The sequence below is a fragment of the Bos taurus genome, chromosome 14 (assembly GCF_002263795.3).
Source record: "Bos taurus isolate L1 Dominette 01449 registration number 42190680 breed Hereford chromosome 14, ARS-UCD2.0, whole genome shotgun sequence".
NCBI classification, from domain to species: domain Eukaryota; kingdom Metazoa; phylum Chordata; class Mammalia; order Artiodactyla; family Bovidae; genus Bos; species Bos taurus.
The window spans coordinates 749,798-777,780 of NC_037341.1; the positions used below are offsets into that span (position 1 = coordinate 749,798).

The window sequence follows — 27,983 nt, forward strand, 5'->3', positions numbered from 1 at the left end:
GGAGCTTCCTCCTTGGGACGGTCCCAGGTCACCCCATTTCAGGATGTGGTGCTGCAGGAGAGTGTCCGGAGCTGGTGCGCTCCTTTCAGCACTGAGGCTTGCAGGACTGTACTGGGATCGCCACCCTGGCAGGGCACCTTGACTCTCGGCCTCATGTGGCCCTGGCATCACCAGATGGCCCACTTTGCCTTCCTCCCCCTCCCCAACAGGCACTGGACATCCTAGTCCCTCTCAGGAGGCTTGGCCCAGCCTGAGGCCTCTGTGCAGCCCCGCGTCAGTGCCCTGCCCCTCAGAACTCGGGTCGCCCCTGTCCTGGGCTGTTGCTCTGGGTGGAGCTGGGTGGGCTCAGCGGCTCCATCTCCGTCCCATCTCTCGTGGGCACTCCCAGGAGGCCGGGAGAGGGGCTCCTCCTGCTGCACCCCAAGCCCACATCAAAGTTCTGGCCGACATTCCCCATACCCGGGGCCTCCTGTGTCCCCTTAGTTCCAGCACTGGAGATGGCGCCGTGGGGGTCTCTGGCGCCTCAGCTCCCATCAGGGCCCCAAGCGTTGCCCGCCATGCTTCCTCCTACTCAGCACTGGACCATGATGCACAGAGACCCCCGACGTTGGGAGAGTCCACTTGGGGCTGCAGTCAGGTCTGAGTGTCCACCCAGGCTCTCCTCCCAAGGCTGGCACTGGGGCCCTCATTCCTGCCACACGGTAAGTGGACCAGAAGCAGCCGAGCAGGGTGCCAGGCCCTGCAAGCAGTTTCTCACCACAGGGCCTGTGGCCCCACATACACAGCAGACAGTGGGCCAGGAGCCCAAAGGACATCTGAAACAGAACTGTTTATTTCCTAGGAAGAAGAGAACGTGGGGAACTCCCAGCTGCCTCCGTCACTTCCAGAAGAGCACGTTCCAGAAGAGCAGCCAGCAGGGGTAGAGGCCCAGAGCCAGCAGTGGGAAGAGCAGGGCGCCGTAGGTGTGGTGCTCCAGCACGCCCTGGGCCAGCGTGGCCAGGAAGAGCTGCCAGCCCTCGGTCAGGGAGAGCGGTGCCTCCTGCAGCTCCCGCCACAGGAACAGGCTGCCCAGGAGTGTAGCTGCTGGGCTCGTCAGCACCAGCAGGGCAGCATAGAGCGCCCTGGGGAGGAGCAGAGGCACCAGGCGGGGAGGAGGAACGTGTGAGGTAGAACCCGTGGGGAGGGGTGCGGGCTCTGCAGTGGGGGCTGAGCAGCACGTACCGGGGCTCAGAGGGCTTGGTGATGGCAGCAGCAGGTACCATGCTGGCGGCCAGTAGGAAGCCCAGAGAGAAGTTGGTGAGGGTGATGCAGGCCAGTTGTAGTGCCAGGTAGATGAGGGCCACCAGCTTCAGCGCCATCCAGCCCCTGTCTGGGGCCTGTGTGCTCACCACCCTGCAAGGCAAGGGGCTCAGAGGCAGCCGCCTGCACGTCCAGGGTGCACCTGCCCACGACCACCCAGCCCAGCTCCTCACCGGTGGGTGTTGTGTGGCAGTGCCAGGCCAGCTGCATAGATGGCCAGCAGCGTCAGCACCACGGCCTCGGCCTCAGCCACGGGGAAGTGCTGGGTGGCCACGTGTTGACCCAGCACTGGTAAGATGTAGAGTGCCAGGCCCATGGCCTGGGAGACCAGCAAGGGTGCCACAAGCGAGGCCAGCCCCACACCCTGCAGGGCACATGGGCACTTGGAGACGGATCCTAGGACCAAGGGAGTCCCAAGGACCCTCCCCATTCCACTGTAGCTGAGACTGAACAGCAGCAGTAATTACCACCTGGGACCCTAAAAGCTCACCCCAATAGCAGCAGGGGGAACCATCACCTGTGTTAGAGGGTGGGGGGGATTCTCCCCAGCCTCCTCAGGACCCACTCCAGCCTCATGCAGCTGCATCCACAGTTCCAGAGCGTGGATGAGTTAAGGACTCTGATGAGAGGTGTAATGGGCTCTGCCCAGTGAGGGACCCAGGGCTCACTCCTACTCCCCTGCCCCAAGGATGGAGAGCTCTCCCCAGCCTAGAGTGGGGGGACCTGAAGCGAGCCACAAACAGACAGTGGAGGCAGAGGATATCTTGAGACCGAGGACCAGGAGCAAAAAACCGGCGGCCGGCATGTAGAGGCCAATGGAGACGAAGCGGGAGAGCGCAGGGAGCAGGTAGAAGAAGAAGGACTGGTGCAGGCGCTCCAGAAGATGGTTGAGCTTGCGGAACATGCCCTCCAGAGCCCTGTCGGGTGTGGGCCAGGGTCATAGACGGCCAGACCCCCAGGCACCCACTCACTACCCTGCCCCAAGCATGCAAAGGGGAGATCAGAAGCCACTTACTTGCCCACTGCCACCAGATCATACTTATACTGGCGGAAGCTATTGATGCCACGGAGGGTCAAGGCCTCCACGCGGTAGCGCAGGAAGAGGCCATGGGCACCGTGGGGGCGGCCGGAGGCCTGCTGCAGAACCATGAGCAGCAGCGTTTGTACACTCTGCAGCGGCCCATCTATTGAGGTCCAGTCCTGGGGTTGCAGCTTAGAAGATTGGGGACAAAGTCAGATAGGCCCGACACACAGGTCCCATGCTACCCAGGCAGGTGGCCCTACCTTGCCCTGCAGCGTGCACAACAGCCCCCCTTTCTGGCAGAAGGTCTGGAAGAGGTTGAGCAGGTCCAGGTTGGGCAGCTGTCCATTGAGCCCCTCCACGGCCACGTCGAGGCTAGTGACCACATCGCTGCTCAGCTCCAGGGCCACAGCTGCCTGGATGGCCCCAGCCCGGCCCTGCAGGGGCGATGACTGCATACCTGTGGAAGCAGGTGAGTGAGCTGCCAACAAGTGACCAGTGAGGACAGTGGCCCTGGGAGGGGCCAGGGCCAGGCAAGAGCACCCACCAGTGATGTTGACGTCGTGGTAGGCTTCAAGCCAAGCCTCAGTGCCCAGGAGGTCGTGTTCCGTCACCAGGAAGATGATGTCTTTGGCCCAGTAAATCTGCCCTAGAGACCAGAAGCGGGTCAGCACGGTCTGAGGCGGTGGCCAAACCCTCTCTTGCCAGCAGGAGCCCCTGAGCCTCACCCCGGAAGTGGGCAGCAAGAGCCAGCATCAACCCGACAGCCTGGCTGTTGGTAGAGTCAGGGCCACAGGGCACGGTGAGCACCAGGGACTCCGTGCTGGCAGCGCGAGGTGCCCGGAGGATGCCATACACGTTGATGCCCGACACCATCTGCACGCAGTATTTGGGGGGGAGCCTCAGCACGACCGCACTCGAGGCGGCTGAGAGCCTCCCCTTCTAGTCCTAGAATGCCCACCAGTGACTGCTCTGGCCCCAGGACATCCCCCCGTCCCCTCAAGGTGCTTCACGGTTGCAGGCACACCCCTCCCCCACAATACATAGCGCTCGTGGGTCTCATCTGGAAAGGGCAGTTTCCGGGAGAAACTCTGCGTGTAGACCTCCAGCCCCACTGACCGCATCGTCCGCTCCAGCCAGGCCACTGGCAGAGCCCTGGAGACACAAAGAGAGCTTCTGAGCAGAGTTCACTGGCCTTGACTGACATTGCTTCTCTGATAACCATGGCTCTGCCGCTCACCCCGACTTCCTGCGGTGGGCAGCGAAGTCCCGGGCAAGGCTCCGGGCACGGTCTCCGCCCGCAAACTGCTCCTCCACCATGGTGGAGCCCATGGCGTTCTCCGACATGTAAGTGCGCTGGGTCAGCGGCGGGAAAGCCAGCGCCAGGAACCAAGCGATGCCCGCCACATAGCTCAGCACGCTGCGGGGAAAGGGACGGAGGAACCACTGGAGCGTTAGAGGCCCTGCCTCTCGGTCTCTGCACTGGGAATGGAGAGGGCATATCTGCGGGACCTGGACCGAGTCCCGGGACGCCTGACGGGAGAGCTGAGCCCCAAGCCTGAGGTCCCGACTGATCCCGGTGGGCGGGAGGGGACGGGCGCGAGCGGTCTGAGGGGCCTCTGCCCCCGGGGCCCCGCCCTCACCAGAGCGGCGCGTTGAGGCGCAGCACGAGACGGGCGAGGGCGCGCCGGCGCACCGGGTCCGACAGGAGGCCCATGGCAGAGCCGGGCGGCTCCGGGACGGCGCTCCAACTGCCAGTTACGGCGGCCGACCCCGCCCGCCACTCCTGTCAGACCCGGGCTCCGCGCCCGCCCGTACTTCCGGTCCCGACAGCTCTCGCGCCGCTGCGCATGCCCAGAGCAGAACCGCTGTGGAGGGAGCGAAGCCGGGTCTGCGTTCCCCAGCCCGTAGCCGGTCGAGAGGGGGCGGCCTCCAGGTAGGCTACCCGCAGTGTGCGGCACCGGAGGCAATGAAGACTACCGGCCGCCCGAGAAAGCTCGGCTTCAACTGGAATCAGAGAAGAGTGATGAATAGGGCAGCTGAGAGTAAAAGGGGAAGCGGCGATCAGAGCATAGACGCCAGATTTCTGAAGGTGCTCCCACTGGCACTGACCGGTCTGAGTGCCGTGGTAGGATGTGAGGGGGCTTCCGCGGACAGAGAAGCCAAGGCGTTGGCGGGTCCATTCCAATGGATGTCGGTAACCAAAACCAGCCGAGTGGAATCAAGCATGTGCCCAGAACCAAAATCATTGGGGTCAGATGACCACAGGGAAGAAGGTGCATGATACTACTGGCCAAAGGATTTCAAAGGAGCTAGGGTGTGTTGAGTAGAAAGTGGGAAGCATCCCTGTCTGGGCCAGGAGGTGCCTGGGATATTAGAGAAGCAGCAGCCCCTTGGTTCAGGCTGCAGGGGCTGGTGGTCAGGGCTCAGGTCTGAGGTGGAAGAAGGGGGAGCCTGAAAGACGAAGGTGCAGTGGTGGGGCAGCAGGGAGTGTCTGTATGACTTAGGGTCAGAACTGAGAAGACTCCAGGTGACATTATGTGTCTGTTGTACTTTTGTAGCCCAAGGTAAGTAGCAGGACAGGCCCAAAAGGCTCCTAAGGGGGCAAGAGACCCTTCAGTCCAAGCCACAATCCAGAGGATGTGGGACACGGCCCCCACATGACCATGGTGAATACCCAAAGCCACCCCTCAGGACTTGTGCTCAGGACTCTGGATGTGTTGGGATAAGAATGACAGACTCCATGGTCCTGGGGCATGGCTCATTATACCAGGCTGTGTCTCACTGCCCAGCTGCCTCGAACCCTTCTTGGCCCAGGCTGCTCACTTCATTCAGGGACATCCCCCTTCTCCAGGGTGCTCACCTGAAGCACCCTGATGAGCAGGGTGAGCAGGACTGACTGCAAGGGGTGTGTAGTGCATGTCTGGGGGGCGGACCCTTAGTCACTGCTGGAGCCAGCACCAGGCCAGGATCCAAGGGCAAGGAAGTGCGGTGGGGAAGAGATAAAAGTACAGTGGAAGGTGCTTGGGTTTTATTCTGGGCCTGGGTGGCCATGTGCTCAGTCCCCCAGCAAGACAGAGGCCTCTTGTACATGCTGCCGGACCACACGGTCCAGTACGGTGTGTACATCCCGGGAAGCCCGGGCAGCCGCCTCTAGCACCTGCTCCAGGTGGTCCTCATGCAGCCTGGCATCCATCTCAAGCAGTGCAATCTGGCCTGAGGCTGGTAGCAAGGCCAGGGCCAGCTGGGGGCCCCCAGCTGCTTCCTCCACGTGGCTGAGGTCTGCCAAGGCTGTTCCATCCACAAAGCCAGCTGAGCAGGCACACACAAAGTCCCGCATGGGTATCCCTGCGTCCAACACTGCCAGCGTGGCTGCATTCACACAAGCTGCATAGGTCCCGCCGTCTGCCTGCAGCACCTGCAGGAACCCCCCAGTGGCATCAGTCCTTCAAGCCGCTGAACCCCAACCCCTCCTCTTTTCTCTCTCCTCTCCACAGGCTGAGGGCTGCTGCCTGCTCACCTGCACATAGATGTCAATCTGGGAGCGTGGGTGCAGCTGTGTAAGGATGGCTGCCTCGAAGGTCTGACGCAGCTGCAGACCCATCTCGCAGGACTTGCGGTCCCCGTGTGGCCGCCGTTTGCGTTCCCCTGTGCTGAAGGTTGCAGAACTGTACTGACAGTTTACCAGGGCCCGGTCAGGCAGGGCTCGTGCCCGGGAGCCTCGGATCTGGGGGTAGGGTGGGGGAGAACACATGAGCCAGGCCCTTCCTCCCTCTACCTCCAACATCCCAACAAGCAACCACTTTACCTGCAAAACACAGCCCGAGGGAGGGCCATTGGGCCAGGCGCTAAGCTACCATCGCCCCTGGATCTCTCTCCTGACAGGCCTCCCTGTTTCCACTCTTGACTCGTCCTCTCCCGACCCATGCTTCCTTTGTATGAGAATCTGTTTACATATATCGTCTGATTCTACCTCCTCCACGCAATACATATACTGCTTACCTTATAAAGGGTTCCATCACGCGTGAGATTAAAAATCTTGAATCTTTTCCCTGTTTACAAAGGTCCTGAATTCCTGCTTCCCTAGAAATCCCTCAGTCTCATTTGGAATTACCCTCCCCTCCTTCCCCATCACCAGCCTTTCTGCTCTGCAAGACTGCCATGCTTCTACCTCTCTGGCCTTAAGTCTCCATCGCTGGAGTGGTGATAAACCCAAGCGGTTTTATTAACACTCTCTGTCTTCACGGAGTTTATGTTCCAGTGAGGAGACAAACAGTGAGAAATAAGTTAAATTTATGTCTGAGGAGGCGGGTGCGGGAAACCAGATAAGTGTGTGGATGTAAAGGAGGAAACTTGACTTGTAAAGGGTGGGTAAGGTGGTCGGGTGGGATGGGGTGAGGTATCACCCGGAGGTGACGTCGGAGTGGAGCTGAGAGGTGAGGGAGCGAGTGGGAGCGGCCCTGGCGGTTTTAGGAGTAACAAAGGGGAGTGGCGAGCGCTGGGGAAAGGCAGGGACCATCGTGCAGGACACTGTTAGGACTTTGGCCGCGGCCCCACAAGGCGGCGGGCGCCAGCCTCACCCCCGAGGCCTCTACTCAGCCTGGTAGCCCTTCACAGACGCAGTTGCCCTCGGAGGAAGCCCGGCTCGCGCGCGCCCACTCGCCTCGTGAGGCCCGTAGACCACCGCCAGTGCCTTGGTGTTGCCCTGTTCGATGTAGGCCGAACCGTCGGCCTGCGCGAATACACCCATCCGCGCCTGGATCTTGCGCAGCTCCCCAGCGCGCCGCCCGTCCACTCGGTAGCCCTGGTCCGATAGGAGCTCCAGCCCAGCCATGCTGCCCGGGCGCTAACCCCGCTTGAGCGCTCGGCAGAACTACAATTCCCGGTAGAACTGACTCCCCACTTCCGATTCCCGGGGACTACGGTTTCCGGGGCACCGACTCCAACTTCCGGTTCTGGAGCCCTGCGATTCTCCCAGAGTGCCCGAGGGCACCATATCTCATTTCCGGTCCTTGCGGAACTGTGGCTCTGGGGCGCGTGGAGGGACCCCTGAGGCCTTTTGCGGTACGGGCTCGCGCCTGCAGGGCTGGAGGCATGCTGGACGTGGAGTCGCCGTGTCGTTTCTTCCCGGGTTGTCGTGGGGGCGGATCCTTCTACCATCCGGGCCTGCCCGCCCCACGCCGCCTTGGTCGCCGCCGGCCCGGGCCCTTGCCGGGACCCGGGGTGCGGGGCTTCCGCCGCGCCGCCGCCTCTCCCTCTGCCTCTCCACTGAGCCTCGCGCTCCCCGCGCCGCTGGCTCGCCTTTACTTCTGCTTGACGCTTGGCATCTCCCTCGAGGTTTGCGAGGATAGCCGCCACTGCTGGTCTTAAGTTCTTCCGCAATCATAAATGCAGGCGTTCTCCCAAGCTGAGATATACGCTCTGTTCGCTTGTTTGTTTGTTTGTTTTTAATTTTTTAACCGTTTAGGTTTTACATTTGTCCGTTTAAAAAGCAGACATATTTATGTTGTACGTACACATGGTCAGATTTTTTAGTTTCAGTTTTCCATGTTGCCTTCTTTCTCTGCAAGCATCCCCCTATCTACTATAGCTTAAAAAATGGTTCCATGTTTTTCTCCACACTCATAATTACATCCAAGTCACACACAGACACATGTATATACAGTTGTACATGTACAGCCATATAATGGCCTTTGGAACTCTTATTTTTTAAAATGGCATTGTTTCATACACTTCTGCATTTAACTCAAAAATATTTTATCAGATCTGTCCAAGTAATCCTGTGGAACTCTTAATTTTTGGCTTGATACGAGTATCAAGTAATAAGTAGAATGTACCCAGCAACCACCCCATTGTGGGCAGTGGATGTGTGTCCCGGGGGTCTGGGGGATGGAACCCCAGTGCAGTGACTTTCTGAGTGAAGGCTGTGTGGGAGTTACATTCTCCCTCCTTTCCCACCTGGAATAAATGTTAAAAGTTACATAATCCTTCCCCCTTCAGAGGGTTACTGCCATTCCTCTTGAATTTCCTGGCCTGATGCAAGTGCCCTGGAACAGCGGAGGGGCTCACAGGAGGAGAGATGAAATGTTTTCCTCCACAGCTGCCTCTTGTTTCCAGATACCTTTTGCTTGGTGGTCAAGGTCACCATCAGGGAGCTCATTCCCCTCCTCATCTGCATTATTCGGGCTTCTCTTATGGCTCAGCTGGTAAAGAATCTACCTGCAGTGGAGGAGACCTGGGTTTGATCCCTGGCTTGGGAAGGTCCCCTGGAAAAGGAAATGGCAACCCACTCCAGTCTTCTTGCTTGGAGAATCTTACGGACAGAGGAGACTGGTGGGCTATAGCTCATGGGGTTGTAAGAGTCAGACACAACTTAGGACTAAACTTAGGGCATTATTCAGCTCCTCTGCAGTGCTTAGAAGCCAGATCCCATGCTTCAGGTTTGAGCGTGGAAGGATAAATCAGCAGGGCTGTGACACTGACCACAGGGAGGCGACATTGACAGGGACTGAGGGCCGTGTGCACTTGGGGCTTTCCTGTCTGTGGTCATTGTTGATGGTGACCAGCATTGTCGTGAAGCCTTCCTCCCTCACGTCTTTGGTGGCAGGTGCTGGCTGTTGGCCAGGGCTCAACTGGGGCTCTGAGAGACAGCACACCTTTATGTGGCCTCTCCATCCAGCTTGGGCTTCCGCAAAGCACGGCACCAAGGTGGCCTCCCAAGACAAAGTGGGTATTCGTGGCGTTCTAAGACCTAGCCTCCAGAAGTCAGTAGGGTCACTTTTGCCAGACTCTGGGTCAAGGCAGTCACAAAGGTCTGCCAGGCTCAAGGGGAGGTGACATGGTGCCCCCTCCCCGTCCACAGGAGCAGTTCAATGTCAAGCTGTGGGAAGAGCAGGTGGAACAGACATGCTGTGGTGGGCTTGGGCCTAAGTCCCAGGCACAGTGACCCCTCTGAGGTGGTCTGGAATACTGCTGCACGAGGCCTTGTCACTGCGCCTGGGCCATGGCCGTGATGGCTGTCATCCTCTGTTTGGCTCAGTGCCCTCACCCTCGGCTCTTCAGCTGGACTGAGCAGGTTACCGGTGGAGTCACACAGGCCTTTTTCTCAGCACTGTGGACACTTCGTGTTTCTGTTCTCACTAGGTCAAGATTGCTGTAGTCCATTGACGCAGGTGGAAGCCCCTGGGTGCCCTGCCTGTTGCATGGTCGGCCCTAGCAGCTCAGGATAATCAGAATAATGTTGGTTCTGGGCCTAAGGAGCCCAAAGTGACTGGGGGGGCTGGCTGTTCTTTTCATAGTGCATGCCTTGCTGTGCCCCTCGTGCAAGTGTCCTCCCCCGCCCCCACCCCCCACCCCCAGTAGTATCTCTGGTTTAAGGTCTGGGCACTTCAGGAATGAGAACCCCTTGGTTCTCTGGCCTTTGTGTTCTAGTCACAGCGTACACACCTGGGTGGATTCAGGTTTGAGGGGTATAAAGCTTATACAGATTTGGGAGCTGTGTTGAAGATCCCCAAGAGCAGCCGTGGCCCTGGATTCAGTTATTTACTAGAACTCACAGAATTCAGCACACAGAATTGTACTCATGACCAGGATTCAAGGGAAAGGATGTTAATGAAAATCAAAGGGAAAAGCCTGCTGGGGCAAAGTCAGAGGAAACCAGGTGCCTCCTTCCAAAGTCCTCTCCCTGAGAAATCTCAGGGGACACTCTCCATTCACCCAGCAACAAATTGCAACATGGTGCGTGACATGCTGGCCACCAGAGAAGCTCACTGGAGACTCAGGGCCCAGGGTGTTCATAGGGGCTGGTCACAGTCATAGGCACCCTCTGCCTGGTACGTACCTGGACTCCTAAGAGGAAAGCAGGGGTTCGGCATAAAGCACATTTATTTGTACAAAGAGTTGAGGTTTGAGCCCCTCTCACTGGGGAATGGCAGGAGCCCTCCTGAAACCTAGGTTCCCAGACACAGCAATTTTGCAACTGTCTTCTGAAGGAGAGCCATCTCAGGGCCCTTTTTAAGAAGGAGGACAAGATCGTATATCCAAAATTAAGGGAACAGAGCGAGGAAAGAAGTCCCAACACAGAACACTAATATTTTTTTGGCTGCACTGGGTCTTTGCAGCATGAGGGCTTAGTTGCCCTGCAGCATGTGGAACCTTAGTTCCCTGACCAGGGATTCAACCTGCATCTCTTGCATTGGAAGGTGGATTCTTAACCACTGGCTGTACCACCAAGGAGGTCTCAACACAAATTTTTAAAGTTGACCGATATCACAAACATCACAAAACACAAAAAACAAACATAATGTCCTCACTTAACTTCCCGATATATTTCTCTAACATGTTTCCCCTGTGCTTTGTGGATACAAAATCTGATGGCCTCTTAAGATGGTGACACTTTCATGATGTCCCCTTCTATATAAAGAGAGGATAGTTTAGTCTCCCCTCTAACATGTTTAATCAAAGATTATTTTTATAACTTAACTAGCTTGGGTATAAAGTTGTTTTCAGGTAACAGCCCCTTCAGCTTGTTCAGTTACTAAGTCATGTCCAACTCTGCAACCCCACGGACTGCAGCAGGCCAGTCTTCCCTGTCCTTCACCATCTCCTGGAGTTTGCTCAGATGCATGTCCATTGAGTCGATGATGCTGTCCAATCATCTCCCTTTAGCTGTGTTTGTTAGTTGCTTAGTCGTGTCCGACTCTGCAACCCCATGGGCTGTAGCCTGCAAGGCTCCTCTGCCCATGGAATTCTCCAGGCAAGAATACTAGAAAGTGAAAGTGAAAGTCATTCAGTTGTGTTAGATTCTTTGTGACCCCAAGGAATTCTCCAGGCCAGAATACTGGAGTGGGTAGCCTTTCCCTTCTCCAAGAGATCTTCCCAACCCAAGGATCGAATCCTGGTCTCCTGCGTTGCAGGTAGATTCTTTGCCATCTGAGCTACCAGATGGTAGCTTTATCTAATATTGTGTACATTCTCAGAATTGTTAAATTTGAGAAAACCTCTATCAGATTTCTTTTACATATGAGCCCTAAGATTTCAGGGTCTTTAGGGGCTGTTTATCACATTTTAGATGTTTTTTGAATTGAAGAAATTAGCCAACTCCATCAGCCTGATATTGGTGACGCCCAGCACAGAGAGGCGGCTGTGTTCCTGAGAGTCACTTCTGTACCAGAATGACAGCAATACCTGAACGACACCAGGGAGCAGCTACTCCCACCTCAGCCTGCCTGAGCAGAGCCCACCATGCCCCCACCTGTCCCCAACAGCAGGGGAAGAAATGACACAATGCTGGGTGCAGTGGGAATAGAAAATTAACCTCACTGTGATGACATGCTTTTGGAAATTTTACAGAGTGTGCAACCCTGTGAACACTCTGCTGAGGCCCTGACCTGGAGGGATCCTGAGCCTCCTGACTTCACAGTGAATCTGGCCCTTGCCCCAGGCCCCCCGGGCAGCATGGATGCATCTCAGCGGTGGTCCATCCCAAGAGGGGTCAGCGGCCAGTTGGCAGAGTTACTGATCTGTTGCAGGAACTCTGGGCTGTGACCAGCGGGCTCTTCCTTGGCCTTGTTGCTGTTGCAGTTAGTTCATTAGTTCTGGGGCTTGTCGGTGCGGTTCTGTGGAGTATGTTCCTCCACGGTGTGAAGCTTCCGACGTACTACTCAGCCCCCCGCCTCCCCCCACCCCCTCTTACAGTTAAGCCCAGCTGCTGAGAAGTCGCGTCTGAGTCAGTGGAGCGTTCAGCTACCGGCTGGGCAAAGGTTGTGCTTCAGCTCCCAAGTCAGTGGTGAGCTGTCCTTTGCTGATGAATCAGGGTGCACCTGGGGAACACTTTCAAGTCTGCCCCACATCCAGCCGGCATAATAGGCTGGAGAATACCCGCAGAGATAGCTAGGTTCTGATTCCCAGAGACCATGAATGTCACCTTCTGTGGCAGAAGGAACTCTGCAGATATGATTAAGCTAAGGGTTTTGAGAAGGAGCATGTGTGTTGGAGTATCCAGGGGGCCCCCATGGAAAGACGGTCCTTTCAAGGTGGCAGCAAAGGGGTATTTGGATGCAGAAGAGCAGGAGAGGTGACCTTGGAGGCAGAGTTGTGGAGTGAGGCAGCCTCAAGCCAGGGAGTGCTGGCCACTAGACACAGCAAAGAACAAACTCTCCCCCGGACCCTCCGGAAGGAACTATCTGTTATTTTAGCCCATAAGACTTAGTTTGGACTTCTGGCCTTTAGAGCTGGAAGAGAATAAATGTCTGCTGTTTTAAGCCTTCACGTTTCTGGTAACGTGTTTGAACTCTTAGGTAACTTCTCACTGAGACCTCCACTGTCCTCCTCGACTCCACGCTTGGCGTCTAGGAGAGTCAGCCTGCTCCGCCGTACTGTGGAGCTGCTAGTCCTTCTGCCTGGCCTCTCACCCTGTTGGGGTCTGACCCATGGGTGGGTGTTGAGGGGGAGGCCTTGTCTTCTCATCTTTCCTAGGTTCCTCTGCACTACTGGCTAACAAGTGGAAACTGCAGTGAGCAGGCCCGCAAAATGCAAAAAACGACATGAAATAAATGATAATGGAAGAAATGACTCAAAATAATGGCAACTACACAGAACCATCCCACTAGAAAACACATGGGGAGAAGGAAGGAAGGCCTTCATATGTTCTCAAGTACAAACCCAGTTGTTGCCTTTGAGGGGGCTCCCCTGCCCTCAGGAACTGCTGTCCTTGTCTGCTGGGGCCTCCCTGCTGCCTGCCCCACCCTGTTCCCTGAGGTTGTGGCCCTGAATGTGGTGTCTCCTGGGGTGCCTGTCCTTCATGGGACAATGACTCTCCCTGCCATCCGCACGGGAGGACCTCCTGCGCTTACCCTAAGGTGCTTGCGAGCTTACCCCGCGCCCCCAAGCTCTGACCCCCCAGAGTCTCTGAGGCCAGTCCAGTTCCTGCTGCTGCTGGGCCAGACACACCCCCTCCCTCAGGGCAGCTCAAACGTCCACCCGCCTGCCCCCTTCAGATGATATGCTGGCCACCACCACCTCTGGGACTGTGCCCAGGGACCCAGCCCCACAACCTGGCATGAGCAGCGGGTGGCCAGTGGGGAGGAGGGACGCTGAATCATTCAGCTCCTTTCCTGCAACACCACCATGCTAGGCTGGGACCCAGAACCTTCTGTCCACCAGGAGGGGCTTCCGGGAGGGACTCCCAAGTCTGGGGCAGATCTGGGCTCCTCTACTCATGAGCCAGAGGCCAGAGGTCGGGAGGTGCCCCGCTCAGGGTGCTCGGAACTGCTGGGTGCTGGCTCTGAAGCCCCGGAATGTGGCTGCGGTGGGGGGTAGGGAGCCACTGACCTCACAATGGCAGGGTCCGCTGCCCCCTGGCCAGCCTGCCTGCCGCCAGCAGCTGCTGCCCACCGCTGCCGGGCATGTCCCTCCTCAGCAGCTACGAGGGCCTGCGGCAGGAGATCCAGCGGCTGGCACAGGAAAACGAGGAGCTGCGGCGGCTGGTGCAGCTCATCCAGGAGAATCAGGAGCTGAAGCTGGTGCTCAGGAACCGGGGCAGCAGCCTGAGCTTCTGTGGCCCCGGGCTCCTGGCTGAGGTGGCTGCCAGTCCCCGGCTCCCCCGGCGCAGAACCATCAAGTTCAAGGATGTGGAGAGAGGTGCACGCCGGGCCGGGGACTCTGCGGGGGCCACAGGCTCCACCAGTTCAGCCGTGTAGCAAAGTGGGGGCCCTTTGTGTCCCTGGGCCGTGTCCTGTCAGGTGCTGACAGGGGCTGTGGAGGAAGGGGGGTCTGGAACGGGGGCTCTTTCAGGGGTGCAGCAGAGGTGGACCAAAGGGAGGGAGCCATGTGGCTGCCCTTCAACCCCCCAACATATGGGGGACACTGAGGTGGCTAGAGGCCGGTCAGTGGGGAGCCCTGCCGCAGCCAGCGTGCAGCCCGGAGCCTGCGCCCTTAAAGCAGCCCACTTCCCCCTCTCCTCCTGGGACCAGCTTCAAAGGCCAGCAAGGGAGTGCAAAGCGGGGGGCGGGCCAGGGGCCAGGGTGTGGATGATGTCCCTAGCCGTCTGGCCCCCCGTCTGCCTGATCTCTGAGGTAAGGGGGCCCCCTTCACCTGCTGCTGCTCTTGGGAAACCGCCTATCCCCCACCGTTCCTTTTCTAGAGCCCTTCACAGCTTGAGCCCACCTCAGACCTGGGCAGGCAGCCAGGCAGCTTTCAGTCCACAGAGGAGCACGCCAGGGAGGGGCAGCCGTCCCCCTGGTGGTCACGGGACTGACCTGCTGTCTGGCTACATCAGCAGGAGTGCCGCAGGGTCGGCCAGGGAGGGTGGTGTGGAGGGCCCCCTGCCCACAGCGCCTGTGGAGAGCGAAGGCTTTCTCCAGGATTCGAACTCCTGGCTGCCAGGACCCTCAATTCCAGCCTCCCGCGTCGCTCCCCGACTCCCCCGTCCCTGCAACCGCGGCGCGCTGGGGCGCACTCCGAGGTCGTCTGGGCAGCTTGCTCCCCTCTCCCGGGGCGCCTGGAAGAGGCTTCCCGGGGCGTCCACACCCAGCGAGCTCCGAGCCGGCGGAGGGCCGGGCGGTCGCCGAGCCCAGGTGCCCGCGGGCCGGGCCGCGGGGTGGGGCCGCGCCGGCACAGGGCTGCCTCCGCGGGGATCGGCAAGGAGACGCCCACCGCCCTCCGGCCCAGCTCGGCCCCGCCCCGCCGTACTCGGGATGGCTCGCGGCCGAGGGAGGGGACGGCTCCGGGCCGCCCGATCCTGACGCAACCGGAGAGCCCGGAGCGCCGGGACCGGTCGTGCGGGGGGCGGGTCCCGCTTCCGGGCTGGGGGCGGGCGCGGGCAGGCTGCCGAACTGACGGCGAGCGACCCGGAGCCGACAGGCCAGGTGGGGACCCTCCCCGCTCTTCTCCTCACCCCTTGCCCCCGATCGCCCCCGCCGCGCGCTCCTCCTCGCCTCCCGGCCCCGGCCCCGGCCGGCCGTCTGCGCAGGCTCCGCCCGGTCCCCGTCCCCTCTTGCTCCAAGGTCGAGCCTTCGGGCAGTGAGCCTTCTCTCACCTGCCCCCAACGCAAGTGCCTCTTCCTGCTTAAAGGGTCCAGAAACCCCAGCCCCAGGGCTCCTGCTGCACCTCCTCCTCGGAAAGTCCTGCTCCAGGAGGCCCTGGGTTTCCGCCGCAGCCCTGGGCACTGGAACTGGGGAGTAGGCACAGGGGGCATTAGGCCCAGACCGGACTTGCCCAGCTCTGACTCCACCCAGGGCCCCTTCTGGGCCCGGAATCCCGTCCTCTCCCCATCCCAGCTCGGCTCAGGGCTGCCCGCCTATGGATGACCCACTGCTTCTGGCCAGTTCTCCCAGGACTGCCGGCTGAGGAGTCGCTGCTGGACTCCAGCCCCATCACCATGGGTGGCCCGGAGGGGCGCTTCCATTTTGCCATCGACCGTGGAGGCACCTTCACAGATGTCTTTGCCCAGTGCCCAGGGGGGCACGTGAGGGTCCTAAAGCTGCTTTCAGAAGACCCTGCCAACTATGTAGACGCCCCCACTGAAGGCATCCGCCGCATCCTGGAGCAGGTGGGCAGGGCAGGGTGGCGGGTGGAGGGGTCTCTGGGCCAGAGGCCTGAAGTCTGACCACGTGGTTCCAGGAGGGGGGCGTGCTGCTGCCGCGGGACCGGCCCCTGGACACCAGTCGCATCGCCAGCATCCGCATGGGCACCACGGTGGCGACCAATGCGCTGTTGGAACGGCAGGGAGAGCGGGTGGCACTGCTGGTGACGCGCGGGTTCCGAGACCTGCTGCACGTGGGCACCCAGGCCCGCGCGGACCTCTTTGACCTGGTGAGCTCATCCACCTCAGCGGTGGCTGACTCCGCAGAGCACATTTTCCCTGGGGTGCCTAGGCCTCTCAGGGAGGGCAGTCCTTGGAAGGGTCAGTGCTAGCCCAAGGCCACAGCTGATAACAGGTTCTGGACACTCATGGTGGGACACTGAGTCCCCCCCAGCCCTGAGTGGCCACGTGTTGTCCTGGGCCTGTCCTCCACTCTGCCCTGTCCTGGACGCTGACCCTCGCCCCTCTGGGGGGTTCTGGGATGGAGCAGCTCTGTGAGGGCAGACAGCTGACGGCACTCAGATGCCTGGGGGCAGAAAGCCACACCGGGTGGGCCTTCCTGGGGCCACCCAGTCTGACTGTCTCCTGGGACCATCCCGTCTGACTGTGTCTCCTGGGGCTGCCCACTGGGACACATCCCCTTTGCCTGCATCGCCCCATCCACGCAGGACCCCAGCAAGGACCCTCAGGCCTGGGCCCCCTCTGAGCCTCTGCCCGCCCTCAGGCCGTGCCCATGCCCGAGACGCTGTACGAGGAGGTGCTGGAAGTGGACGAACGGGTGGTGCTCTATCGAGGGGAGCCGGGTGCTGGGACACCCGTGAAAGGTACAGCGCCGCCAAGTGCTGGGGGCGGGGCAGCAGGCACTGACAGCCTTTGACCCCGACCCCGCGGCTTCCCCGCAGGCTGCACAGGGGACCTACTGGAAGTGCAGCAGCCTGTGGACCTGGGGGGCCTGCGAGGGAAGCTGGAAGGTCTCCTGTCCCGGGGCATCCGTAGCTTGGCCGTGGTGCTCATGCACTCGTACACGTGAGTGGGCTGTGGTGGGGCGGGGACGCGGGGCGGGGGCCGGGGTCTGGGCCGGCATGCTGGGGGTGGGGGCCGGGACGGCGTGCGGGGCGCGGGTGGAGCAGGGGCGGGCATGCGGCGTGCGGGCCGGCGGGTGGGGTTGGGTCTCAGTGGCGCTCGGTCCTCCTAGGTGGGCCCAGCACGAGCAGCAGGTGGGCGCCCTGGCCCGGGAACTGGGCTTCACGCATGTGTCGCTGTCCTCGGAGGCCATGCCCATGGTGCGCATTGTGCCCCGGGGGCACACGGCCTGTGCTGACGCCTATCTCACGCCCACCATCCAGCGCTACGTGCAGGGCTTCCGACGTGGCTTCCAGGGTCAGCTCAAGGTGAGACCCCCTCCCTGCCCGCCCCTGGCCCGCCCCAACCCGCCCCTCACCGCCCGCCTGCCCACAGGACGTGCAGGTGCTGTTCATGCGCTCCGACGGTGGGCTGGCGCCCATGGACTCCTTCAGCGGCTCCCGCGCTGTGCTCTCCGGCCCTGCGGGGGGCGTGGTTGGTTACTCAGCCACCACCTACCGGGTGGAGGGCGGCCAGCCAGTCATCGGCTTTGACATGGGAGGTATGAGGGCCCGAGGGTGGGGTCCGGGGGCCTCAGTTGCTGGGCTGGGCAGCATCTGGGTGTCCTTGCTCCCTACCCCCACCAGGCACGTCTACCGACGTGAGCCGCTATGCTGGCGAGTTTGAGCATGTTTTCGAGGCCAGCACGGCTGGTGTCACCCTCCAGGCCCCCCAGCTGGATATCAACACTGTGGCAGCCGGTGGGGGCTCCCGCCTCTTTTTCAGGTCAGTACCATCCTGCACCTGAGCGGGGACCCCCAGCCCCGCCTCCTAACCCGCCTCCCAACCCGCCTCCAACGCCAGTCCCCTCTCCAAAGGTCGGGCCTCTTCGTGGTGGGGCCAGAGTCTGCGGGAGCCCACCCTGGCCCCGCCTGCTACCGAAAAGGTAAGCGCCGGCATACTCTCCCTGAGACCCTTCCGGCACAGCCCAGCCCCTCCCCCAGCCCCACCCCCACTGGCCACGCCTGGCACCCACCTACAGCCCCCAGCCCCCACACTGTCCACACCTCCCAGGGGGCCCTGTGACAGTGACGGATGCTAATCTGGTCCTGGGTCGCCTGCTGCCTGCCTCCTTCCCCTGCATTTTTGGGCCGGGAGAGGACCAGCCACTGTCCCCGGAGGCGTCCCGAAAGGCCCTGGAGGCTGTGGCCACGGAGGTCAACAGCTTCCTGACCAATGGGCCTTGCCCGGCCTCCCCGCTGAGCCTGGAGGAGGTGGCCATGGGGTTTGTGCGTGTGGCCAACGAGGCCATGTGTCGGCCCATCCGTGCACTCACGCAGGTACGCCCACCTTTGCCCTTGCCTGTAGGGGGAGTTGGGGGGGGCCAGGTGGATGTAGGGGCCACTGATCCCCTTCTGGTTCCCCAGGCACGAGGTCATGACCCCTCGGCCCACGTGCTGGCCTGCTTTGGGGGAGCTGGTGGGCAGCATGCTTGTGCCATTGCCCGGGCCCTGGGCATGGACACTGTGCACATTCACAGGTGTGTCTGGGTGCAGTGCATGGGTCCGGGGAGGGGTCCCACTTTGGGAGACACTGTACCCACCGCTCTGCCGTCCTTGTCCTGTAGGCACAGTGGGCTGCTGTCGGCGCTGGGGCTGGCCCTGGCTGATGTGGTGCATGAGGCGCAGGAGCCCTGCTCCCTGCCATATGCTCCCGAGACCTTTGCGCAGCTGGACCAGAGGCTGGGCCGCCTGGAGGAGCAGTGTGTGGAGGCCCTGCGGGCCCAGGGCTTCCCCAGGTGGGGCTCTGGGGGCTACCAGGCCACCTCACTTGGGGTCCCGTCAGTGGCAGTCGGGGAGGGCCAGGCTCTGAGAGCTGCAGGAGGCGCCCCCACCTGGCCCCCTGTGCTAGCACCCCCACCTGCCACCATTGCAGGTCCCAGATCAGCACCGAGAGCTTCCTGCACCTGCGCTACCAGGGCACGGACTGCGCCCTGATGGTGTCTGCCCACCAGCACCCGGCCAGTGCCCGCTCACCCCGAGCTGGTGACTTTGGGGCAGCCTTTGTGGAGAGGTATGTGACCTCCGCCTCCCAGGAGCCCGGGCGCATGGGTTGGCCTGGCTGCCGCCCCTGACAGTCCCCTCGGGACGCAGGTACATGAGGGAGTTCGGCTTCATTATTCCCGAGCGGCCGGTGGTGGTGGATGACGTGCGGGTCAGGGGCACCGGCAGCAGCAGCCTTCGCCTCGAGGACGTCCCAAAAGCCCATAGTGGGCCTCCCCGGGTAGATAAGGTTAGTGATCCCACGTGTGCCCACCCACCCGCCCACCCACCCACCCACAGCCACTGGGACGTGAGGACAGGAGTGGAGGGGGAGTCAGGGAGAGCTCTGGGCCTGGAACCCTGCTCACCCCACACCCTCCTCAGATGACCCAGTGCTACTTTGAGGGGGGCTACCAGGAGACCCCTGTGTACCTGTTGGGAGAGCTGGGCTGTGGGCACAAGCTTCAGGGGCCCTGCCTCATCATTGACAGCAACAGGTGGGCTGAGGCCTGGCTGGGGTGGGGGTGTGTGGGGTGAGGCCCAGGGTGAACTGTGGGGCCCTGGTGGGTGGGGGGTGGGGTGGGTCGGTCCTCTGGCCCCAGCTGCAGGAGTCTGGAGGACTCTGGGGTCCCTTCACGGTTGGGATGTTCCTTGGCCTGGGTATGTGGGGACCCTGGTTGGGTGGGGGTCTGGCCTGGCTTCTCCAGCCCCTCTGCTCCCCTGCCCCCAGTACCATCCTGGTGGAGCCAGGCTGCCAGGCAGAGGTGACTGAGACTGGGGACATCCGCATCTCTGTGGGGGCTGAGACAGCCAGCGTGGTGGGCACGCAGCTTGACCCCATCCACCTTTCCATCTTCTCCCACCGCTTCATGAGCATTGCTGGTGAGTGGCTGCACAGTCCTGCTCCCTCACCTGCTCCCTGCGGTGCAGGGTGGGGGTCTGCACGCTGGGCAGTGTGTGCTGGGGTGCCTGGCAGGGGTATGCAGGGAGAAAGTGCGATCGGGGGAAGGGCAGAAGCAGAGCCTCTGAGCAGTGGGGCAGGCAGTGTGGCCCCAGCCCTGGGATGGACCTGCTGCACCTGCAGGTCTGGGGCAGGGGGGTGCTTTTGCCCTCCCAGCACCGTGTGATCTGGGCTCTGCACAGGGAACCCAGGCTCAGGGTCAGGCTAGGTGCTTGCTGGGGCCACTAACATTGGGTTCTTACTGCAGGAGGCAGGGCGTGGGGTTGATGGGGGCACCGGGCAGGGCTGAGAAGGGAAGGGCTGCCCTTGGCACGAGCAAGACGTCTGGCCACGTCCTCACGTGTCTAGGTACACCGTCACCATCACCCGCTTCGGGTCCTGGGTCTGGGACTCAGAGGCCTTGAAGGCGGTGGGCCCCGCCCCTCTGTACCCAGGCCGGGCTGTGGGCAACATGGGGCCAGCGGGCATCTGGTCACTATGTGCCCCCAGAGCAGATGGGCCGCATCCTGCAGCGCACGGCCATCTCCACCAACATCAAGGAGCGTCTGGACTTCTCCTGCGCCCTCTTTGGGCCCGACGGGGGGCTGGTCTCCAACGCCCCTCACATCCCTGTGCACCTGGGTGCCATGCAGGAGACGGTGCAGTTCCAGGTGCGGGAGGCCCCTTCCCCTGACGCCCCTACCCCTCAGCCCTTCCCCCTCCCCACTCTGCACCTGTCTCTTGGCTTCAGATTCAGCAGTTGGGGGCTGATCTCCACCCCGGCGATGTGCTGCTGAGCAACCACCCCAGCGCGGGGGGCAGCCACTTGCCAGACCTGACTGTCATCACACCGGTGAGGGGCACTGCCCAGGGACCTGTGGAGGAGGGCCACCGGCGCTGCTGACCGTTGCTCCCACCCCTAGGTGTTTTGGCCGGGTCAGACACGGCCTGTGTTCTATGTGGCCAGCCGTGGGCACCATGCAGACATTGGGGGCATCACACCAGGCTCCATGCCCCCCCACTCCACCAGCCTGCAGCAGGAGGGCGCGGTCTTCCTTTCCTTCAAACTTGTGCATGGGGGAGTCTTCCAGGAAGAGGGTGAGTGGCACTGGGCTGGTACATCTGGCTGCTTCCTACCTGCCCTCCCCCCAGGCCAGCCTCCAGGCTGGGGTAGCCAGGCAGTGACCCCGCAGAGTGGTTGCACAGTATCTCTCAGAGATAATCAGAGGCGCTGAGCTAAGTTGTGCCTGGGCCCAGGGAGGCCTCAGTGGTTTGGGGGTGGGTTGTTGGCCAGGACACCCAAGGGTGCAGGAGAGGGAGAAGCCTAATTCAAGGTGGGCAGCTGCTTCTGTTTATAATTCATACACTGGTTTGCCTTGGGTCTGGGGGCTGCAGACAAACAGGGGTGCCAGGGGCTACAGGCTCCTGGAGAGCTTCCATGGGCCTGGGTCAGGGCAATAGGTGGCGGGGCAGCTGTGAAGGGCTTCAGCTGGGCCCGAGCTGGTCTGCTGGTGCACTTGCTGACATGCAGTACATAGAGGGTCGGAGGATGGCCTGCAGGCCAGGCGGGGGTGGGGTGGGGTGAGGGCTCTTCCTGCCCTGGGGGATGCTGAGCCTCAAGCTGGGGACAAGGGTGAAGGTGGTCTGGAGGTCAGGGTTGGTGTCTGGTGGGATTTGGGCATGGGGGAGGGAATGAAGTTTGGACAGCTGTAGGACGGAGGTTCTGGCTCTGTGGTTGCTGAGGAGGTGGGGCAGCAGCTTTGGTGGGACCTGGGGGCAGGACGGCCAGTGTGAGGCTGCCAGGGGTGAGACCCCCGGGGGCATCTCAGAGTGAGAACAGGTGATGGGTGACCAGACCATGTGCTGCTGTGGGTGTGAGGACACAGATAAAGGGGCCGAGGCCTGGCTGCTGCCTGGATCAGTGCGGGGTGGGGGCAGAGGGCAGGGACCCCTGAGGGACATGGACAGGCAGAGGACCCGGTGGCCAGGGAGCCTCAGAGAGGATCCTAACCCAGACTCAGGAGAGGCGCTTTCCCAAGGCACGGAGTGGTCCTTGGGGTCGAACCTGTACTGCTTGCCATGGGTGGAGGCTTTGTCCTGGTCTGCTGGGGCCAGGGATGGGGGAACAGACAGCCATGCTGATGCTCTTTCAAAGTGATTGGCTGTGGCTGCGAGTGGTAGGCCCTGGTGGGGAGGGGGGGGTTAAATAAGGGAAGTGGTTTTTCCTCTTGGCGGGAGGCCTAGAAAAGGCTGGAGAGTGGGCCAGTGGGAGGTAGGGCAGGAGGAATGGAGGTGGTGGGGAGAGTTTGCTCGGGGAACCTGCCCCCTGCCCCTGCCCTTACCTCCAGCCCATGTGTGGTCACAGCAAAGCTACCTGTCTATTCTAGGGTGCCCTGGGGGACTGGGGTGTGATGAGAAGGTTCAGCGGATGGGGGAAGAGTCAGCAGAGTAGTAGGGAGCCAGTGCTGGGCCAACACGTGGAGCCTGCAGTGCCCCGGCAGAGGAGCAGGGCACCAGGCGGCCCTGGGACTCCCAGGTGGCTCAGTGGCGGTCCCATCCATTTAGCGGTGACTGAAGCCCTGCGGGCGCCAGGCAAGATTCCAGGCTGCAGCGGGACACGGAACCTGCACGACAACCTGTCGGATCTGCGCGCCCAGGTGGCGGCCAACCAGAAGGGCATCCAGCTGGTGGGCGAGCTCATCGGGCAGTACGGCCTGGACGTGGTGCAGGCCTACATGGGCCACATTCAGGTGAGCCGGGGGCAGCAGAGCGGGTAGCTCTGTGCTCGCCCCCAGGTGGGTGGGCAGAGGAGGAAGGGGCACCTGGCCCACCTGGAAGGGACATGGCTGATGCTGAACTCCCCGCCAGGCAAACGCGGAGCTCGCTGTGAGGGACATGCTCCGGGCCTTTGGAACTGCCCGGCAGGCCCGGGGCCTGCCCCTGGAGGTGTCTGCAGAGGACCACATGGACGACGGTTCCCCTATCCGACTCCGAGTGCAGATCAACATGAGTCAGGTCAGTCTTGGGAGGGGGTGGGTACCTCCTCGGGCATCACGGGCACACCTGCCGGGCTGCTGACCTCTCCCCCACTCTGGTGGGCAGGGTAGCGCGGTGTTTGATTTCAGCGGCTCAGGGCCAGAGGTGTTCGGCAACCTCAACGCGCCGCGGGCCATCACGCTGTCTGCGCTCATCTACTGTCTTCGCTGTCTGGTTGGCCGCGACATTCCACTCAACCAGGTGCGCGGGGCTGTGCTGTGTGCAGGGACAGCGGCTCCATCCCAAGCCCGGGTCACCCTCAGTGACCGGGAGAGGTCAGCTCAAGGTCGGCTAGATCTTAGGGAGCAGGTGGTGTACCTCCCTCCACACACACCCCCGCACCCCCCCTCCTTGTTGACAGCCGCCCTCTGCCCTCAGGGCTGCCTGGCTCCGGTGCGCGTGGTGATTCCTAAAGGCTCCATCCTAGACCCTTCCCCCGACGCGGCCGTGGTGGGCGGCAACGTGCTCACGTCGCAGCGCGTGGTGGACGTCATCCTGGGGGCCTTCGGGGCCTGCGCCGCTTCCCAGGTGCGGTGGGCCCAGGGGACGCTTTGTGCGGCCAGAGGCGGGGAAGGGCTGCGGGCGGCAGGGAGGGGCTGCACTCGCAGCCAGCGCAGCGACCCCTTGCCCCTGCCAGGGCTGCATGAACAACGTGACCTTGGGCAACGCCCACATGGGCTACTACGAGACGGTGGCGGGCGGTGCGGGCGCGGGACCGGGTTGGCACGGGCGCAGCGGCGTGCACAGCCACATGACCAACACGCGCATCACCGACCCCGAGATCCTGGAGAGCAGGTGACGGCTGGGGGGGGGGGGCCGGGGGGGGCGGGGCTGGGCAGCGCGGGGGCGGAGCCGGCTGGGCTGAGCCCAGGACCGTGCAGGTACCCGGTTATCCTGCGCCGCTTCGAGCTAAGGCTGGGGTCCGGGGGTCGCGGCCGCTTCCGGGGCGGCGATGGCATTATCCGTGAGCTGCTTTTCCGCGAGGAGGCGCTGCTGTCCGTGCTGACTGAGCGCCGCGCCTTCCAGCCGTATGGCCTGATGGGTAAGTGGTTCCCCCTCCCCCCCCCGCCACGCCCAGCCCCTATCGCCGTGGGGATTCTGTTCCCCACCCACCTCCTGTCCCATCTGTCCTCCTGTTTCCCCACTAAACAACCCCCCTCCCCCATTTTTCACTTCCTTGCCTCCTGGGCCACTCCCACCTTGCCTCTTCCTGCAGGGGGTGAGCCTGGTGCCCGGGGCCTAAACCTACTCATCCGGAAGGACGGCCGGACAGTAAACCTGGGTGGGAAGACCTCGGTGCCCGTGTACCCCGGGGTAAGGACTGCGGCCTGGCCTGTCCCATCCTCACTCCCCCACCCCAGTGGCCCTCATCCCACAGAGGGTGAATGGAATTGTGGAGATAAGCGGAGACCGAGTTTAATTTGGCTCCTGCAAGAATAGGGGGCCGAAAAAAAAAAAAAGAATAAGGGGCCGAGGACCCGGGCTCCGGGGTCCAAGCTGGCCGATATGGACACGCTGCCCCGTGGGGATGGGGCCTGCAGCGGGAGGCAGGGCAGCGCCAGGCCCAGGTTGATCCTGCCCCTCTGCTCCACAGGACGTGTTCTGTCTGCACACACCAGGCGGTGGGGGCTACGGGGACCCGGAAGACCCCGCCCCACTGCCAGGTTCGCCCTTGCAGCCCCTAGCCTTCCCGGAGAGGGGCAGCGTGTATGAGTACCGCAGGGCCCAGGAGGCTGTGTGAGGAGGGCCCACACAATAAAGATCCCTGAAGTCGCCGTTTCCCCTGGCGACTGGCCAGGCTCACGTTCTGTGTCACCGTCCGTCTTTCCACCCGTTCTGGCACCTGTCTCCTGCAAGCTGGCCTTAGGAGGACGTGGACACTCGGAGCCGAAGTCCCACGGCCAGGTGGTCTGTGAGCCCGGCCAGGGCAGTGCTGAATGTCACCTGCTCCACCTCCTGGAGGGCGGGAGGCAGGTTGGAGAGTCGCCCCAGCACGGCAGGCCCATACCCTGAGCTCTGGCACTTACCGGGCTCAGAAGGCCTCCAGGCGCGCTGCGGTAGGTGATGTAGTCCAGGCGCCGGCCCCGCCAGGACTCAGCTGGGGGGCCTCCACGGGGAGGGCCTGCCAGGTAGCGGCGGCGCCCTTTCTTCTGCTCCAGGGCCCTGAGGAGAGGCCGTGTCACCAGGGTCAGGGCAGCCCTCATTCCCGACCTTGTCTGACCCCCAGGTAGCCACTCACCTACGCAGCATCTCCGGCGAGCAGGCCACGGAGCGGCGGAGCTCCGAGGGTCTCAGCAACGTCCCTGGGGTGGGCGGGGAAGGGCGTTATCAGTGGGCGTCTCCGCGGAGCCCGCCTGAGGTCCGCCCGCCCCCATCCGGCTGCCCCGCCCCGGCGTACCCAGGGCCCAGGGCTGCTCCCGGCGCGTGCCCAGCCGGCAGGGGTCCCGGAAGCAGCTGAAAAACCGGTGCTCCTGTTCCTGCTGGTGGTCTGTGGAGAGGTGACATTCGGGGTGTGTGTGTATATGTGAGTGTGTGTGTATGTGTGTGTGCACGCGCGCGCAGGGTGTGTGTGTGTGGGGGGGGAGCGGGCCGTCTTACCTAGCGAGCAGTTGTCGAAGTTGAGGTCACCCAGGAGCACGCTGAAGGCCACAGCCTCGTCACTCTGGCGGCTCTCCGCCTCGAACTGCTCGGCCCAGTCCAGAAGCACCGTCAGCTGTTTGCAGCGCAGGAGCCCGTCCTCTGCGGGGCGGGGCGGAGGAGCCGGTGTCCGCATCCTGGACACCCAGCTTCGCCCCCCGCCCCACCCCATCCTGATCCGCTAGCCCACCTAGGGACTCGCGGCGGCTGGGGCAGTGCATAAACTTTGCAAGGAGGGGAGGTGCTGGCCAGGGTTGGGACTCGCCGCCGCCGCCACGCAGAGGGGCCTCCTGCTTACGAACCCGGCAGGGCTCACCGCTGGGCGCGTGCAAGTGTGTGCAGTGCAGGAAGCCCACGACGCGGCGCCCGTCCAGGATGCCCAGCTGCGCCTGCAACACCACGGACCTTGGTGCTCCTTCGCGTGTTCCACTCCAAGCCCCGCCCCTCCCTGGTCTGGGAGCGCCGCGTACAGGGGACAGGTACCTGCGCGGAAAGTAGTCCCTTGGAGGCCAGAGCATCCTCGCCACGTGCGTGGGGGAAGGACTGGAAGGCGGCGCGCAGCAGCGGATAGCGCGAGGCCAGCAGCAGCCCACTGCCCAGCAACTTGAGGTGTAGGCCGGGCTGCAGGCCGAATGTGCCCACGTCGTACAATACCGGGCCCAGATTAGATGCCAGGAGGCTAACCAGGCGTCGCTCTGCGCGAAGATCGAACGCCTCCTGCAGACACACGAAGTCCAGACTCGCTGGCATGGCGCCTGTCAGCACCCCGCACGGCATCGCCTGCACTGGCGAACCGCAGCCCGTAGCCCCATAGGGCGAACGCCGCAGGCCGGCGAGCAGCACGGCGCCCACAGCCGCGGCCCGCCGCTGCGTGTGCGGCAAGTTGTTGAAGCGCGCCAGCCCGTCGGGGAGCAGGCACAGGTTTGCGCTGAAGAAGCCGAAGCTGCGCGCGGGCTCAGTGCGGGGGCACCAGGGCGCAGGGGGCGCCCAGCACCGCGGAGGAGGCTGGTAGCAGAAGGGGCGGCGCCAGGCCTGCAGCAGCAGCCAGAGCAGTAGCGCCGGGAGAGTCAGGGGCAGGGCCGCGAGCAGCAGCAGCAGCGCGCCCCCGGCGCCTGCGGCGGTTCTCAGCCAGCTCTGCTCGCTCCGGCTCTCGGCCGGCGCCCAGCAGCCCAGCAGCTGGTCCAGGGCCCAGTAGGCCGGGAAAAGCAGCGCGCGGGTCAGGCGGTGGAGAGCGTGCAGCACAGGGTGCGGGAAGGGCGAGGGTCGTAGGGCGCAGGGCGTCGGGGGCCAGTCGGGCGGGGATGGCATGGCGCACGAAGCTCTTCGGCAGTGTGAGTCTCCGACGACTCATTGGCTTCCAGCGTGCGAGTCGATCCGTGCGTTCGTCCGCGGGAGCTGCAGGGGAGTCGCAGGGGTCAAGGCCACGTGGCGCAGCTTGTGCGCGGGGTCGGGAAGGCGCTGTGCCCCGCGAGCTTGAGGGTGCGGACGCTGGCGGAGCCGCCCGGGAAACCGCCCTCTGCTCACTGGCGCGGAGTCTCTGCGGCGGTTGGAGAGAACCAAAAGGAAAGCAGAAGGGACCCTGGTCCCGCCCCAGAAGCCCCTCGCCCCGCCCTCCCCTAAAAGCCTTAAGGAGAACTCGCAGACCGCGCGGACCAGCGCAGCTCCCGGGTGCAGCCCACACCCAGCGGAGGCCGGCACTTTTCCCGTGTCCGGCGGCCGGACGGAGTGCGACGCGCGCTGCGTCCAGCTCTCTGCCTCCTCCCGCCAGTCAGGGTGAAGTGGCCCTTCGCTCCTGCTGCCCAGACTGCGGCGTATACCCAACCCCGAACTGTGCCCCGGTTCGTGACGTCTAGCACCTGAGTACGAAGACACGCCCGCAGACGAGGGGCGGACTCGAGCAGCCTAACCAGCCGCCAGCTCTGCGTCGGCTCTGTAGGCCTACCACGAGAAACTTCCAGTCTGGGGGAAGGACCGTTGGTTCAGCTCTGCGCGGCCGGCTTGGCCCTCCGGGGCACGCGAGCCAGATGGGAGCCACTCTATTGGGTCCCAGGACCGAGCTGCTTAGCCTTGCTCAGGTGCTGCCTTGCCCTCCCCTCCCTGGCCCCCATCTTTCTCATTCCAGCTGCGAAGCGGTTCCTAGAGCTCTTACGGTTGGCTCCTAAATTGCCCTGAAGCTTGGGCCAGGGTTGCCCTTCCCGCCTGCAGACACAGAGAAGGGGTTCTGCTCCTCGCACCGCCCCCCCCCCCAAATTTTCCAGAAATCCCGGATCCCCTGTAGAAATCAAGGTCTGGTGCTGGGTGTGCTCCTTCCTACCGTCTGTCCTGTTGTTCAGCCTTCTCAGCAGACAGAGCTAGGCGCACCTA

The 27,983-nt window shown here is 62.5% G+C and overlaps 4 protein-coding genes and 1 long non-coding RNA gene across 16 annotated transcripts; 2 read left to right on the forward strand and 3 right to left on the reverse strand.

Moving 5' to 3' along the window:
• Positions 1-810: 810 nt before the first annotated feature.
• Positions 811-4,049, reverse strand: GPAA1 (glycosylphosphatidylinositol anchor attachment 1). The gene is given in 12 exon segments (NM_001024529.1): positions 811-1,121; positions 1,222-1,392; positions 1,473-1,663; positions 1,817-1,900; positions 2,063-2,216; positions 2,315-2,511; positions 2,584-2,780; positions 2,868-2,969; positions 3,049-3,196; positions 3,364-3,475; positions 3,561-3,740; positions 3,964-4,049. Coding segments are annotated over 11 exon segments (1,707 nt in total). The 5' UTR covers positions 3,668-3,740; positions 3,964-4,049; the 3' UTR covers positions 811-877.
• Positions 4,050-4,178: 129 nt separating this feature from the next.
• LOC107133095 (uncharacterized) lies at positions 4,179-6,369 on the forward strand. Its single transcript, XR_001501788.3, has 2 exons — positions 4,179-4,256; positions 5,818-6,369. It is a non-coding gene; the product is annotated as an uncharacterized lncRNA (long non-coding RNA).
• On the reverse strand, positions 5,337-7,213 carry EXOSC4 (exosome component 4). The gene is given in 3 exon segments (NM_001078086.2): positions 5,337-5,738; positions 5,841-6,047; positions 6,984-7,213. Coding segments are annotated over 3 exon segments (738 nt in total). The 5' UTR covers positions 7,155-7,213; the 3' UTR covers positions 5,337-5,378.
• Positions 7,214-13,725: 6,512 nt separating this feature from the next.
• Positions 13,726-24,785, forward strand: OPLAH (5-oxoprolinase, ATP-hydrolysing). 8 transcript variants are annotated; one of them, XM_059893139.1, is made up of 28 exons: positions 13,726-13,960; positions 15,646-15,869; positions 15,941-16,132; positions 16,627-16,726; positions 16,805-16,928; positions 17,098-17,119; positions 17,249-17,293; positions 17,361-17,526; positions 17,612-17,750; positions 17,843-17,910; positions 18,039-18,304; positions 18,392-18,504; positions 18,592-18,762; positions 18,900-19,037; positions 19,118-19,256; positions 19,391-19,503; positions 19,737-19,888; positions 20,457-20,617; positions 20,698-20,799; positions 20,870-21,044; positions 22,512-22,696; positions 22,815-22,961; positions 23,049-23,183; positions 23,361-23,510; positions 23,620-23,777; positions 23,864-24,024; positions 24,199-24,296; positions 24,577-24,785. In XM_059893139.1, exons 1-28 carry the CDS (start codon positions 13,726-13,728, stop codon positions 24,721-24,723), a joined length of 4,026 nt encoding a protein of 1,341 aa, XP_059749122.1. In that variant the 3' UTR covers positions 24,724-24,785. The 8 variants fall into 8 exon arrangements, with proteins under 8 accessions (XP_059749122.1, XP_024857210.1, XP_059749123.1 ...); XM_025001442.2 differs by having other exon boundaries at positions 17,098-17,293; XM_059893141.1 differs by lacking the exon at positions 13,726-13,960 and adding an exon at positions 13,984-14,061 and having other exon boundaries at positions 17,098-17,293.
• Positions 24,383-27,925, reverse strand: SMPD5 (sphingomyelin phosphodiesterase 5). Of its 5 annotated transcripts, XM_059874334.1 has the most exons (8): positions 27,476-27,925; positions 26,103-27,014; positions 25,810-26,008; positions 25,581-25,721; positions 25,381-25,470; positions 25,222-25,285; positions 25,010-25,145; positions 24,383-24,938 (listed from the first exon to the last, which is right to left on the reverse strand). In XM_059874334.1, exons 2-8 carry the CDS (start codon positions 26,925-26,927, stop codon positions 24,846-24,848), a joined length of 1,548 nt encoding a protein of 515 aa, XP_059730317.1. In that variant the 5' UTR covers positions 26,928-27,014; positions 27,476-27,925; the 3' UTR covers positions 24,383-24,845. The 5 variants fall into 5 exon arrangements, with proteins under 5 accessions (XP_059730317.1, XP_002692632.2, XP_059730316.1 ...); XM_002692586.7 differs by lacking the exon at positions 27,476-27,925 and having other exon boundaries at positions 25,936-26,008; positions 26,103-27,224; XM_059874333.1 differs by lacking the exon at positions 27,476-27,925 and having other exon boundaries at positions 26,103-27,224.
• Positions 27,926-27,983: the final 58 nt, after the last annotated feature.